This window comes from Lates calcarifer, unplaced genomic scaffold (genome assembly GCF_001640805.2).
Source record: "Lates calcarifer isolate ASB-BC8 unplaced genomic scaffold, TLL_Latcal_v3 _unitig_2443_quiver_3807, whole genome shotgun sequence".
NCBI classification, from domain to species: Eukaryota; Metazoa; Chordata; class Actinopteri; family Centropomidae; genus Lates; species Lates calcarifer.
In genome coordinates this window covers 1-15,380 of record NW_026116222.1, presented here as the reverse complement: position 1 = coordinate 15,380, position 15,380 = coordinate 1, and the positions used below count along the sequence as shown (strand labels likewise).

The 15,380-nt window shown below is 43.1% G+C and overlaps 1 protein-coding gene across 1 annotated transcript; it reads right to left on the bottom strand.

Moving 5' to 3' along the window:
* Positions 1-1,942: 1,942 nt before the first annotated feature.
* LOC108892789 (uncharacterized) lies at positions 1,943-13,324 on the bottom strand. Its single transcript, XM_051068130.1, is given in 9 exon segments — positions 1,943-1,973; positions 2,126-2,345; positions 4,305-4,332; positions 5,651-6,741; positions 9,709-9,838; positions 11,686-12,414; positions 12,416-12,747; positions 12,750-13,104; positions 13,215-13,324. Coding segments are annotated over 8 exon segments (2,901 nt in total). The 5' UTR covers positions 13,090-13,104; positions 13,215-13,324.
* Between the last annotated feature and the right edge of the window lie 2,056 nt (positions 13,325-15,380).

Below are 15,380 nucleotides of genomic sequence, written 5' to 3'. Positions count from 1 at the left end.
CTGGCACACCTCAGACCGCTGGTGTGCCCTTCGCAAGACCCTCTGCAGTTCGCATATCAGCCCCATGTTGGGGCTGATGATGCAATCATCTACCTGCTGCAGAAGGCTTACTCCTTCCTGGACAGACCAACACCTCAGTCCGCATCATGTTCTTCGACTTCTCCAGCACTTTTAACACCATCCAGCCCAGACTGCTGAAGGTCAAACTGGAGGACATGTGGGTGAGTGCTCCCCTTATCACTTGGGTTGAGGACTATCTGACGGGCAGACCGCAGTTGTGAGGTTACAGAACTGTGTGTCGGACCATCTGATCAGTAACATCGGGGCCCCCCAGGGAACTGTGCTGTCTCCCTTCCTCTTCACCACATACACTTCAGACTTTAAGTACTGCTCTGAGTCGTGTCACCTGCAGAAATTCTCTGATGACACGGCCATTGTGGGGTGTGTGGAGGGAGGGAGGGAGGCTGAGTACAGGGACCTGATGGACCACTTTGTGAAGTGGTGTGGGGAGAACCACCTGCAACTGAACGTGGCGAAGACGAAGGAGATGGTGGTGGACTTCAGGAGGAACAAGCCCCTGCCCTCTCCTGTCAGCATCAGTGGGATGGATGTGGATCTAGTGGAGTCTTACAAGTACCTGGGGGTAACACTAGACAACAAACTGGACTGGTCCATCAACACAGAGGCCATCTACAAGAAGGGTCTGAGCCGGCTTTACTTCTTGAGGAGGCTCAGGTCCTTTCATGTCTGCAACAAGATGTTGCAGATGTTCTACCAGTCTGTTGTGGCGAGCACCATCCTCTTTGCTGCAGTGTCCTGGGGTGCAGGCATCAAGGCAAAGGACGCCAACAGACTGAACAAACTGATTAAAAAGGCAGGGTCTGTGGTTGGCTCAAAACTTGTCACCCTGGAGGAGGTGGTGGAGAGAGGATGCTGGCAAAGCTGCTGGCAATCATGGATAATCCCTCTCACCCCCTCCACTACACGCTGGACAAGCTGAAGAGCAGCTTCAGCCACAGACTCATTCAACCCCGCTGCTCTAAGGAACGATACAGGAAATCGTTCCTACCTACTGCAATAAGACTTTACAACTCATCTACCTCTGTCAGAGCCACGATTACACAACTGGACTAAATCTACATGTCACCCTCTGCACTGTCATGCATCCTTTGCACTTTTCTATTTACATATTCATAGCATATTATTTATGGTGTATATATCTGTCTAGCCAAGTATTTATCATGCATATTATACCTTTGTTAATATTCTATTTTTACTGTTGTATTTATATTGCATTCACATACGGACTGCTGTAACAACCAAATTTCCCTTCGGGATGAATAAAGTCATCTATCTATCTATCTATCTATCTATCTATCTATCTATCTATCACCACGCCACATAACATACACTTATGCTACTGGAAACTTATAATCTGGACTAGAATTTAAAATAAAGTTTGATGAATCTGAGCATTTATTGATAAATGGGTTCTTTTATTTGGATCCCATCAGTTTGCTGATCTTCACAGCTCCACACAAAATCAATAATTTAAAAAAAAAAAAAACAATGATAAGAAATAAAAATACTAACAAACAAAATGTAAAGATCAGAAAATTAATAAAACCTTTTTACACATATATAAGGTTGATAATAGAAAGAAAAAACAAACTGTTAAACTACATTGGAAAAAAAAGGAAAATAAAAAACAATGAGAACTAAAAGACACATAAACAGAAATACTGAGACAGCAGAAGGACAGGTACAGTTTAACATGTTAAATTCACAGATTTTTCCCTTAAGAAATAAACAACATAAATAAACAACATTTAGCGCAAATGAAGCTTTGATAAAAGTTCACTAAAGAAGATCTCTTCACTCACCTTCTGCCTTTATTTCTCTGTAGATGAATGTCTGATACTTTCTGCTATTTTTTTCTCCATCAACTGAGTTTTTCCACAGTGTCAAAATCCCTATATTCACAATGTTATATAACATACACTTATCTTACTGGAAACTTTCTAATGTATTTTTTTGGACAGGTGCAAATAAAGAGATTAAATTCTGACTTTTCCCTTTAACAAATAATAACATTATAAATCTGATCATCCTCTTTATCTCTGACTGATCTGTTCCACTGTCACAGAGACCTTCAGTGGTAATCTTCACTGGGAGATTATCCACAGTGTCAAAGTATGGAAACATCTTCTCAGTGAAAGTGTGTGTGAAGGTGTGTATGTGTGTGTTAGTATCAGGATCAGAGAACGACAACTTTCCTCTGTTCCAGTCCAGATTCACTCTGATCCTCTGGAGATTCTTCTGCACTGAGAGAACAGTGACTGGAGCTGTGTGACAGTGTATTTACCTCCAGAACCATTCCCCATAATCCAGACCAATGTCTCCCTTCCTCTGGACAGACTCTGCTAACACACCCACCAGTCTGTATTGTCTCCAACTCCAGCTGTGAGTCCCAAAACCCTCAGAGCCCAGGAAGACCAGCAATCAAATCTCTCTGGATTGTCAGGAAGCTGCTGTTTCTCTCCTAGTCTCACTCTGGTCAGATCTTCAGACAGGATGAGTCTTGGATGAGCAGTGTTTGACCACAGGACTGTAGACATGTCCTTCATCTTGTTCCAGATGTTGAAGGTCAGGTTGCCCAGGTGTTTGGCCTGGTCTATCAGAGCTCCTGAGAGCAGCTGGTGATCCTCCAGCAGGGGGCGCTGCTGGACTCTTTCCACTGCAGCCTGTAGTTGTTGAGGAATGAGACGTCTTCAGCTCTCAGCTCGTCCTCTGTGGCTCTGACTGTGTGTGAAAGAGCTGCTATCTCTCTGCTCAGAGCTCCATCTTCTCCTTCATCATCTGACTCTTCTGCTCCTCTTCCTCCCTCAGTGCAGCATCCTGGCCTCCTCTTCCTCTTCTAGAAACTGGTGAAGCTTCTTAAACTGCTCCTTAATCTGCCTCTCTGTGTGTCGGGCCTGGACCTTAATGTGTTCTGCTGTTTGATCAAACTTCACTTTAACTTTTTCTAAACTCTTTAACTTCTCCTTTAAGGGCTCCAGAGTTTCCTGAAGTTCCTTCTTGTGTTGTTGTGCAGCTTCATCGATGGGACTGAAGCTGTGGTTTTTGTGTGTTACTGAATGTAGACAGACGAGACACACTGGCTGCTGATGGTCCAGACAGAAGAGTTTGAGTTTCTCAGAGTGCAGACTGCAGAGAGCCTCTGAAAGATCTCTGATCTCTCTCCTGTAAGAGGACTCACACAGCTTCTTTAACACCAGGTTACAGGTGGATCTGACCTTGAAGATCTTCTCTTACAAACTGGACAGTCTGGTGTTTGTTTCTCTCTCCACCATCTCTTCAGACAGTCTTTACAGAAGCTGTGGCTACATGACAGAACAACAGGATCTCTAAAGACCTCCTGACAGACCGGACAGCAGAGATCCTCCTCTGATCTGGAAGCCATTTAGTCTGAGTGAAGCTGAAAACACAGCAGACAGGAAGTACAGTCAGTCATGGCTCCCCTCCCTCCTCTACTAACTTCACTGAGATTCACTTTCACTTTGAGTGGTGGTTTTAGTCAAACTCACCTTCAGTGTGTGGAGAGTCAGCAGGTTGAAGCAGCAGTGTTGTAGTTTTCCTCTTTTCTCTCCTGTAGCTGGACTCACTCAGAGGAAGCTGTTAGTTTGGTCTGAAGGTGAATCTGATCGAATGTTTTTCAGTCTGTGTCTCTTTAGTGACGAGGAACAAACTGTTTCCTGGTTTGAGGGAGTCATGTGAGGGGAGGAGCTTTGTCAGAGCTCTTCTACTAAATGCTTGCTTCTCATGTAACATGTTGAATTTCATTTCCAAAGTTCATTCATTCATTTCTGGAAATGCTGACTGCACAGCAGGATGAACAGGTTAAAACATACAGCACCCTCTGCTATCGAGAGTTAAATACTTAAACCTTCTGGTCTTTTTCATCTTTCCTGACTCTAACTGACCTTCTTCACAGCTGACAGTTGTCTTGTCATGGCAGAAAAAGCACAGGTGAAACTAATTCTATTAATCACGTCCCAGTAAACTTCTGCAGTCAGGTCAGGAACAGTGCTAAGCAGTGAGGTGATGCTGGCACAGTGTCCAACTCAGCTTAAAGATAAACCAAGAGCAGCAGGCTCATTATTTATCATCATTTTTATTGCAGTTAATTTCACACAAACAATCAGACAGAAACAGAACCTCATTCTGAATCAGATCAAATCCAAGAATAAAATCTGCAGATATATAAAAACAAAATACGTGAAACTGCATAAAAGGTCCTCTACTGTTCACATCAGTCAGATCAGGACACGGCTGAACAACAGACATGAGCAGTTTAATCCCAAAATGAAAGGTCTGACACAAAGTGATCATTGAGAGTGAAAGTCTCTCAAACTCAAACACAAATGTTTTAATTAATCAACTTATGTTTCTCCGGTTGATTTGCCATTTTGGATTTAAACCCTTTAAAACACGAACATTTTCCTTCTCAAACCAAACAGATAAATAATCGGGGATATATTTTGTTTGGGACAGTCAGTGAATCCAAATGTGTCCAAAGGTTAAAATGAAATACTTTGATTCAATTAACTTTAACATAAAATAACGTACAGTGACTCACTTGTTGCTAATTTGAGTGAAGGCAGTTATAAACGAGCAACAGTGTGGGAAATGATCATCTGGTTTGAAGTTACAGTATAAATCTTGAATTTTTAGTCATTTATTTCCATTTTCCCTCCTCACAGGGAAACATTTATGCAGCTACAAAGTGCAAAAGGCAACACGACAGGACAGAGTGAAAAAAACAAATGTAAGGACCAGAGTTTTCACATGAAAGATGAGAATCTTCCTGAACAACGATAAAGGCACTAAAGGGAAACGTGGAGCAGAGTCAGGCTAACAGAGCTACAGCTACACAGCTCAACCACTGGATATTTTCAAGGTCTGAAATAATTTTATAGAAAAAGTCATTTCTCTGAGATTCAGTATTTCAAGAAGAAAGGAAATGCCTCAAAAGACAGAAAGAAGCAGAGAGCAGAGCTGGAGTCTCAGCCACCAGAGGAAGCTGTTAGTTTGGTCTGAAGGTGAATCTGATCATCTGTTTTTCAGTCTGTGTCTCTTTGTGAAAACGAAGATTACACACTGATCTAAAAAGACCTCTTTCCTCACACCATCATTGAGTAAGAAACAGTTGTCAGTGATGATAGGGTTAGGGTCTGAGCAGCGCAAATGAAGCTTTGATAAAAGTTCACTAAAGAAGATCTCTTCACTCACGTTCTGCCTTTATTTCTCTGTAGATGAATGTCTGATTCTTCCTGCTATTTTTTTCTCCATCAACTGAGTTTTTCCACAGTGTCAAAATCCCTATATTCACAATGTTATATAACATACACTTATCTTACTGGAAACTTTCTAATGTATTTTATTTGGACAGGTGCAAATAAAGAGATTAAATTCTCTGACTTTTCCCCTTTAACAAATAATAACATTATAAATCTGATCATCCTCTTTATCTCTGACTGCACTGTCACAGAGACCTTCAGTGGAGATCTTCACTGGGAGATTATCCACAGTGTCAATGTATGGAAACATCTTCTCAGTGAAAGTGTGTGTGAAGGTGTGTATGTGTGTTAGTATCAGGATCAGAGAACGACAACTTTCCTCTGTTCCAGTCCAGATTCACTCTGATCCTCTGGAGCTTCTTCTGCTCTGAGAGAACAGTGACTGGAGATGATGGTGAGAGTTCAAAGTAGTTACCTTTATACAGCCATATTCCCCATAATCCAGACTGAATGTCTCCCTTCCTCTGGACAGACTCTGCTAACACACCCAGTCCCCAGACTGTACTGTCTCCAACCTCGACGTCCCAGCTGTGAGTCCCTGAGTTAAAACCCTCAGAGCCCAGGACAGACCAGCAATAATCAAATCTCTCTGGATTGTCAGGAAGCTGCTGTTCCTCTCCTTCACTCACACTGGTCAGATCTTCAGACAGGATGAGTCCTGGATGAGCAGTGTTTGGGTCCAGAACCACAGGACTGTAGGAGACCATGTCCTTCATCTTGTTCCAGATGTTGAAGGTCAGGTTGCCCAGGTGTTTGGCCTGGTCTATCAGAGCTCCTGAGAGCAGCTGGTGATCCTCCAGCAGGGGGCGCTGCTGGACTCTTTCCACTGCAGCCTTGTAGTTGTTGAGGAATGAGACGTCTTCAGCTCTCAGCTCGTCCTCTGTGGCTCTGACTGTGTGTGAAAGAGCTGCTATCTCTCTGCTCAGAGCCTCCATCTTCTCCTTCATCATCTGACTCTTCTGCTCCTCTTCCTCCCTCAGTGCAGCCATCCTGGCCTCCTCTTCCTCTTCTAGAAACTGGTGAAGCTTCTTAAACTGCTCCTTAATCTGCCTCTCTGTGTGTCGGGCCTGGACCTTAATGTGTTCTGCTGTTTGATCAAACTTCACTTTAACTTTTTCTAAACTCTCTAACTTCTTCTTTAAGGGCTCCAGAGTTTCCTGAAGTTCCTTCTTGTGTTGTTCTGCAGCTTCATCGATGGGACTGAAGTGGTTTTTGTGTGTTACTGAATGTAGACAGATGACACACACTGGCTGCTGATGGTCCAGACAGAAGAGTCTGAGTTTCTCAGAGTGCAGACTGCAGAGAGCCTCTGAAGATCTCTGATCTCTCTCCTGTAAGAAGGACTCACACAGCTTCTTTAACACCAGACTAACAGGTGGATCTTCTCTTGAAATCTTCTCTTACAAACTGGACAGTCTTGTGTTTGTTTCTCTCTCCACCATCTCCTCAGACAGTCTTTACAGAAGCTGTGGCTACATGACAGAACAACAGGATCTCTAAAGACCTCCTGACAGACCGGACAGCAGAGATCCTCCTCTGATCTGGAAGCCATTTAGTCTGAGTGAAGCTGAAAACACAGCAGACAGAAAGTACAGTCAGTCATGGCTCCCCTCCCTCCTCTACTAACTTCACTGAGATTCACTTTCACTTTGAGTGGTGGTTTTAGTCAAACTCACCTTCAGTGTGTGGAGAGTCAGCAGGTTGAAGCAGCAGTGTTGTAGTTTTCCTCTTTTCTCTCCTGTAGCTGGACTCACTCAGAGGAAGCTGTTAGTTTGGTCTGAAGGTGAATCTGATCAAATGTTTTTGAGTCTGTGTCTCTTTAGTGAAACGAGGAACAAACTGTTTCCTGGTTTGTTTCAGGTGTGTCAGATGAGGGGAGGAGCTTTGCAACAATGATGTTGCTTTACCTGTAACCCAGGTTGAGTTTCATTCCAAAGTTTTGATGTTCCCACTGAAACTGAATGTCATTTGAATGTAGGTTTCCTTTCACTTTTAGGTAACAGCTTTTACATGTAGTTTATGTTAGTTCACACAAACACTCTCCATACATTTGATACTGGCCTCTCCCTTAAAATGATCAAACTTCACTTTTGATTCATTGCTTGAAATGCTGACTGATAGTGTGCTGCAGGACGATGCAGCAGCTCTTTTTATGTTCATACGTGAAGAAGTTTCTGTCATTGAGAGTCAACCACTTAAACCTTCTGCTCTTCTTCGTCTTCTCTGACTCTAACAGACCTTTTTCACAGCTGACATTTGATCAGTCATGGCAGGAAACACACAGGTGAAACTCATTTTGTCAACAATGGCTCAGTTCCGTCAAATGTCCCCATAAACCATAGAGCCAGAATGTGTCCCCGTAAAACAGTGATCAGGCAGCATTTTTTCACTTCCTGTTCCTTTGTCCTGAAGTCAATGGGTTTTTGAATGGAATTTGGTTAGATGCCTGAAATAAGGTCTTAACACAAGCTCAAGACATTTTCATATTTTATTCTGCAACACAAAATACTTCAGTTAATACCCCACTTGTGATTTGTAAAGTTTTTACATGCCTTAAAAAAGGACGTTGCTAACTACTGGCTACATGAGACTACAAAGGTTGTTGGTGACATTAAATATCATCAAGCCGAACACAGAAAGTCATCAACTCACTAATCTGCCTTCACAGCCTTGTTGTATTTACACCTGTGCACTTGAAATCTATTCTCAGACTTTTCCAGCTCACTTTTGTAGGAGACGTCAGTATGGTACACCAAATTGTAAGTTAGAAGCTGAGTGGTGGAGATGTTGACATCATGTGACCATGGTGTAGTTGTTTATAGCCCAACATTAGCTTTTTACTTTTAGCAGTTTCACTTAGGCTTCAAAAATCATATATACATGGTGTCCATTTGTGAAGATTATTGCACAGTATCACAAACCTTTGTGCAAAAATTACCTTAGAAACTTGTACTCTGTTAGGGTCACATGACTTCCAGAGGACAGGTGAGTATCCTGGTGGTTGAGGTTCATCACCTTGTCTGCAGCCAGGTCCTCCAAGAACAATGGTGAGCTGTGAGGTGATTTTGGCCTAGTGGTCAAACTTGGTACTGCAGGATTACTTTGGTAAACGTTCCTTAAAGAAGATCTCTTCACTCATGTTTGGTCTTTATTCCTCTGGGTGAATGTCTGATATTTCCTCTTTATATGTTTTTCTCCTTCACCTCTGCTTTTCCACAGTGTCAAAATTCCTACATTCAACTGCTGTACGCAAATGTTAAGGATGCATACAGCTCCACTTCCCTGCCACCACTGGGCAGGTCAGATCGCAACCTAGTCCTGCTCTCACCATTATACAAGCCTGTGGTTCAGCAGCAGCCAGTCACAGTGAGGACAGTGAGGAAGTGGTCTCCTGAGGCCATGGAAACACTGTGTGGAGCGCTGGAGGCCACAGACTGGGATGCTCTATACAGAGCATGAACCACATGGTGCAGACATTGATGGCTTGACTGACTGTGTCTCTGAGTACATAGGGTTCTGCATTGACAACACCATCCCCACTAAAGAGGTCCGCTGCTACCCAAACAACAAACCGTGGGTAACCAGTGACCTGAAGATCCTTCTCAATGAGAAGAAGAGGGCCTTTAGATCAGGGGACCGAGCAGAACTCAAGCGGGTACAAAGGGAGCTAAAACGCAGCATCAGGGAGAGCAGGGACAACTACAGAAGAAAACAGGAGCACAAACTGGAGGAGAACAACACCAGGGACGTCTGGAGTGGGATGAGAGAGATCACCGGCTTCCAGAGGAGAGGTGGGAGTGCAGCAGAGGGGATGAACAACGTGCCAAACGAGTTGAACATGTTTTTCAATAGGTTCAACTCCAGCCCCTCCACCCCCATCCCACTGCTGACACCCATCTCGGATCCTTCCATAACCCCCACCCCCCAGTCTGTACTCCACATCACATCTAGCCAGGTGAGGAGAGAGCTGGAGAGGCTCAAACAGAGGAAAGCTGCTGGACCGGACCGCATCAGCCCTCGCGTGTTGAAGGCATGTTCCAGCCAGCTATGTGGAGTTCTCCAGCACCTCTTTAACCTGAGCCTACACCTTCAGAGAGTGCCAGTGCTCTGGAAAACATCCTGCCTGTCCCAGTGCCCAAAAAAGGACGTCCTGCTGCACTGGAGGACTACAGGCCAGTGGCACTGACCTCTCACATCATGAAGGTCATGGAGAGACTGGTCCTGGCACACCTCAGACCGCTGGTGTGCCCTTCGCAAGACCCTCTGCAGTTCGCATATCAGCCCCATGTTGGGGCTGATGATGCAATCATCTACCTGCTGCAGAAGGCTTACTCCTTCCTGGACAGACCCAACACCTCAGTCCGCATCATGTTCTTCGACTTCTCCAGCACTTTTAACACCATCCAGCCCAGACTGCTGAAGGTCAAACTGGAGGACATGTGGGTGAGTGCTCCCTTATCACTTGGGTTGAGGACTATCTGACGGGCAGACCGCAGTTTGTGAGGTTACAGAACTGTGTCGGACCATCTGATCAGTAACATCGGGGCCCCCCAGGGAACTGTGCTGTCTCCCTTCCTCTTCACCACATACACTTCAGACTTTAAGTACTGCTCTGAGTCGTGTCACCTGCAGAAATTCTCTGATGACACGGCCATTGTGGGGTGTGTGGAGGGAGGGGGAGGCTGAGTACAGGGACCTGATGGACCACTTTGTGAAGTGTGTGGGGAGAACCACCTGCAACTGAACGTGGCGAAGACGAAGGAGATGGTGGACTTCCCCTGCCCTCTCCTGTCAGCATCAGTGGGATGGATGTGGATCTAGTGGAGTCTTACAAGTACCTGGGGGTAACACTAGACAACAAACTGGACTGGTCCATCAACACAGAGGCCATCTACAAGAAGGGTCTGAGCCGGCTTTACTTCTTGAGGAGGCTCAGGTCCTTTCATGTCTGCAACAAGATGTTGCAGATGTTCTACCAGTCTGTTGTGGCGAGCACCATCCTCTTTGCTGCAGTGTCCTGGGGTGCAGGCATCAAGGCAAAGGACGCCAACAGACTGAACAAACTGATTAAAAAGGCAGGGTCTGTGGTTGGCTCAAAACTTGTCACCCTGGAGGAGGTGGTGGAGGAGAGGATGCTGGCAAAGCTGCTGGCAATCATGGATAATCCCTCTCACCCCCTCCACTACACGCTGGACAAGCTGAAGAGCAGCTTCAGCCACAGACTCATTCAACCCCGCTGCTCTAAGGAATGATACAGGAAATCGTTCCTACCTACTGCAATAAGACATTACAACTCATCTACCTCTGTCAGAGCCACGATTACACAACTGGACTAAATCTACATGTCACCCTCTGCACTGTCATGCATCCCTTTGCACTTTTCTATTTACATATTCATAGCATATATTTATGGTGTATATATCTGTCTAGCCAAGTATTTATCATGCATATTATACCTTTGTTAATATTCTATTTTTTACTGTTGTATTTATATTGCATTCACATACGGACTGCTGTAACAACCAAATTTCCCTTCGGGGATGAATAAAGTCATCTATCTATCTATCTATCTATCTATCTATCTATCACCACGCCACATAACATACACTTATGCTACTGGAAACTTTATAATCTGGACTAGAATTTAAAATAAAGTTTGATGAATCTGAGCATTTATTGATAAATGGGTTCTTTTATTTGGATCCCCATCAGTTTGCTGATCTTCACAGCTCCACACAAAATCAATAATTAAAAAAAAAAAAAAACAATGATAAGAAATAATACTAAACAAACAAAATGTAAAGATCAGAAAATTAATAAAACCTTTTTACACATATATAAAGGTTGATAATAGAAAGAAAAAACAAACTGTTAAACTACATTGGAAAAAAAGGAAAATAAAAAAACAATGAGAACTAAAAGACACATAAACAGAAATACTGAGACAGCAGAAGGACAGGTACAGTTTAACATGTTAAATTCACAGATTTTTCCCTTAAAGAAATAAACAACATTTATAAATAAACAACATTTAGCGCAAATGAAGCTTTGATAAAAGTTCACTAAAGAAGATCTCTTCACTCACGTTCTGCCTTTATTTCTCTGTAGATGAATGTCTGATTCTTCCTGCTATTTTTTTCTCCATCAACTGAGTTTTTCCACAGTGTCAAAAATCCCTATATTCACAATGTTATATAACATACACTTATCTTACTGGAAACTTTCTAATGTATTTTATTTGGACAGGTGCAAATAAAGAGATTAAATTCACTGATTTTTCCCCTTTAACAAACAAACAACATTATAAATATGATCATCCTCTTTATCTCTGACTGATCTGTTCCACTGTCACAGAGACCTTCACTGGTAACATCTTCACTGGGAGTTCATCTTCATCCCGAGTGTAAATGAATGGAAACAGTTTCTCAGTGAAAGTGTGTGTGAAGGTGTGTATGTGTGTGTTAGTATCAGGATCAGAGAACGACAACTTTCCTCTGTTCCAGTCCAGATTCACTCTGATCCTCTGGAGATTCTTCTGCTCTGAGAGAACAGTTATTGAAGCTGATGGTGACACTGCTGAGTATTTACCTCCATAGAACCCTATTCCCCATAATCTAGACCATATGTCTCCCTTCCTCTGGACAGACTCTGCTAACACACCCACTTCCCAGACTGTATTGTCTCCAACCTCGACATCCCAGCTGTGAGTCCCAGAGTTAAAACCCTCAGAGCCCAGGACAATGCAGTAAATATCACATCTCTCTGGATTGTCAGGAAGCTGCTGTTCCTCTCCTCGTCTCACTCTGGTCAGATCTTCAGACAGGATCAGTCTTGGACCAGCAGTATTTGGGTCCAGAACCACAGGACTGTAGGAGACCATGTCCTTCATCTTGTTCCAGATGTTGAAGGTCAGGTTGCCCAGGTGTTTGGCCTGGTCTATCAGAGCTCCTGAGAGCAGCTGGTGATCCTCCAGCAGGGGGCGCTGCTGGACTCTTTCCACTGCAGCCTTGTAGTTGTTGAGGAATGAGACGTCTTCAGCTCTCAGCTCGTCCTCTGGTGGCTCTGACTGTGTGTGAAAGAGCTGCTATCTCTCTGCTCAGAGCCTCCATCTTCTCCTTCATCATCTGACTCTTCTGCTCCTCTTCCTCCCTCAGTGCAGCCATCCTGGCCTCCTCTTCCTCTTCTAGAAACTGGTGAAGCTTCTTAAACTGCTCCTTAATCTGCCTCTCTGTGTGTCGGGCCTGGACCTTAATGTGTTCTGCTGTTTGATCAAACTTCACTTTAACTTTTTCTAAACTCTTTAACTTCTTCTTTAAGGGCTCCAGAGTTTCCTGAAGTTCCTTCTTGTGTTGTTCTGCAGCTTCATCGATGGGTCTGAAGCTGTGTTTTTGTGTGTTACTGAATGTAGACAGACGACACACACTGGCTGCTGATGGTCCAGACAGAAGAGTTTGAGTTTCTCAGAGTGCAGACTGCAGAGAGCCTCTGAAGATCTCTGATCTCTCTCCTGTAAGAAGGACTCACACAGCTTCTTTAACACCAGACTAACAGGTGGATCTTCTCTTGAAGATCTTCTCTTACAAACTGGACAGTCTGGTGTTTGTTTCTCTCTCCACCATCTCTTCAGACAGTCTTTACAGAAGCTGTGGCTACATGACAGAACAACAGGATCTCTAAAGACCTCCTGACAGACCGGACAGCAGAGATCCTCCTCTGATCTGGAAGCCATTTAGTCTGAGTGAAGCTGAAAAACACAGCAGACAGAAAGAACAGTCAGTCATGGCTCCCCTCCCTCCTCTACTAACTTCACTGAGATTCACTTTCACTTTGAGTGGTGGTTTTAGTCAAACTCACCTTCAGTGTGTGGAGAGTCAGCAGGTTGAAGCAGCAGTGTTGTAGTTTTCCTCTTTTCTCTCCTGTAGCTGTTAGTTTGGTCTGAAGGTGAATCTGATCGAATGTTTTTCTCTGTGTGTCTCTCTTTAGTGACGAGGAACAAACTGTTTCCTGGTCTGAGGCGAGTCATGTGAGGGGAGGAGCTTTGTCAGAGCTCTTCTACTAAATGCTGTTGCTTCTCATGTAACATGTTGAATTTCATTCCAAAGTTCATTCATTCATTGCTGGAAATGCTGACTGCACAGCAGGATGAACAGGTTAAAACATACAGCACCCTCTGCTATCGAGAGTTAAATACTTTCCTGACTCTAACTGACCTTCTTCACAGCTGACAGTTGTCTTGTCATGGCAGAAAAAGCACAGGTGAAACTAATTCTATTAATCACGTCCCAGTAAACTTCTGCAGTCAGGTCAGGAACAGTGCTAAGCAGTGAGGTGATGCTGGCACAGTGTCCAACTCAGCTTAAAGATAAACCAAGAGCAGCAGGCTCATTATTTTATCATCATTTTTATTGCAGTTAATTTCACACAAACAATCAGACAGAAACAGAACCTCATTCTGAATCAGATCAAATCCAAGAATAAAATCTGCAGATATATAAAAACAAAATACCGTGAAACTGCATAAAAGGTCCTCTACTGTTCACATCAGTCAGATCAGGACACGGCTGAACAACAGACATGAGCAGTTTAATCCCAAAATGAAAGGTCTGACACAAAGTGATCATTGAGAGTGAAAGTCTCTCAAACTCAAACACAAATGTTTTAATTAATCAACTTATGTTTCTCCGGTTGATTTGTGCCATTTTGGATTTAAACCCTTTAAAACACGAACATTTTCCTTCTCAAACCAAACAGATAAATAATCGGGGGATATATTTTGTTTGGGACAGTCAGTGAATCCAAATGTGTCCAAAGGTTAAAATGAAATACTTTGAATTCAATTAACTTTAACATAAAATAACGTACAGTGACTCACTTGTTGCTAATTTGAGTGAAGGCAGTTATAAACGAGCAACAGTGTGGGAAATGATCATCTGGGTTTGAAGTTACAGTATAAATCTTGAATTTTTAGTCACTTATTTCCATTTTCCCTCCTCACAGGGAAACATTTATGCAGCTACAAAGTGCAAAAGGCAACACGACAGGACAGAGTGAAAAAAAAACAAATGTAAGGACCAGAGTTTTCACATGAAAGATGAGAATCTTCCTGAACAACGATAAAGGCACTAAAGGGAAACGTGGAGCAGAGTCAGGCTAACAGAGCTACAGCTACACAGCTCAACCACTGGATATTTGGTCAAGGTCTGAAATAATTTTATAGAAAAAGTCATTTCTCTGAGATTCAGTATTTCAAGAAGAAAGGAAATGCCTCAAAAGACAGAAAGAAGCAGAGAGCAGAGCTGGAGTCTCAGCCACCAGGAAGTTGTTAGTTTGGTCTGAAGGTGAATCTGATCATCTGTTTTTCAGTCTGTGTCTCTTTCGTGAAAACGAAGATTACACACTGATCTAAAAAGACCTCTTTCCTCACACCATCATTGAGTAAGAAACAGTTGTCAGTGATGATAGAGTTAGGGTCTGAGCAGCGCAAATGAAGCTTTGATAAAAGTTCACTAAAGAAGATCTCTTCACTCACGTTCTGCCTTTATTTCTCTGTAGATGAATGTCTGATTCTTCCTGCTATTTTTTTCTCCATCAACTGAGTTTTTCCATAGTGTCAAAATCCCTATATTCACAATGTTATATAACATACACTTATCTTACTGGAAACTTTCTAATATATTTTATTTGGACAGGTGCAAATAAAGAGATTAAATTCTCTGACTTTTCCCCTTTAACAAATAATAACATTATGAATCTGATCATCCTCTTTATCTCTGACTGATCTGTTCCACTGTCACAGAGACCTTCACTGGTAAGATCTTCACTGGGAGATTATCCAAAGTGTCAAAGTATGGAAAACATCTTCTCAGTGAAAGTGTGTGTGAAGGTGTGTATGTGTGTTAGTATCAGGATCAGAGAACGACAACTTTCTCTGTTCCAGTCCAGATTCACTCTGATCCTCTGGAACTTCTTCTGCTCTGAGAGAACAGTGACTGGAGATGATGGTGAGAGTTCAAAGTAGTT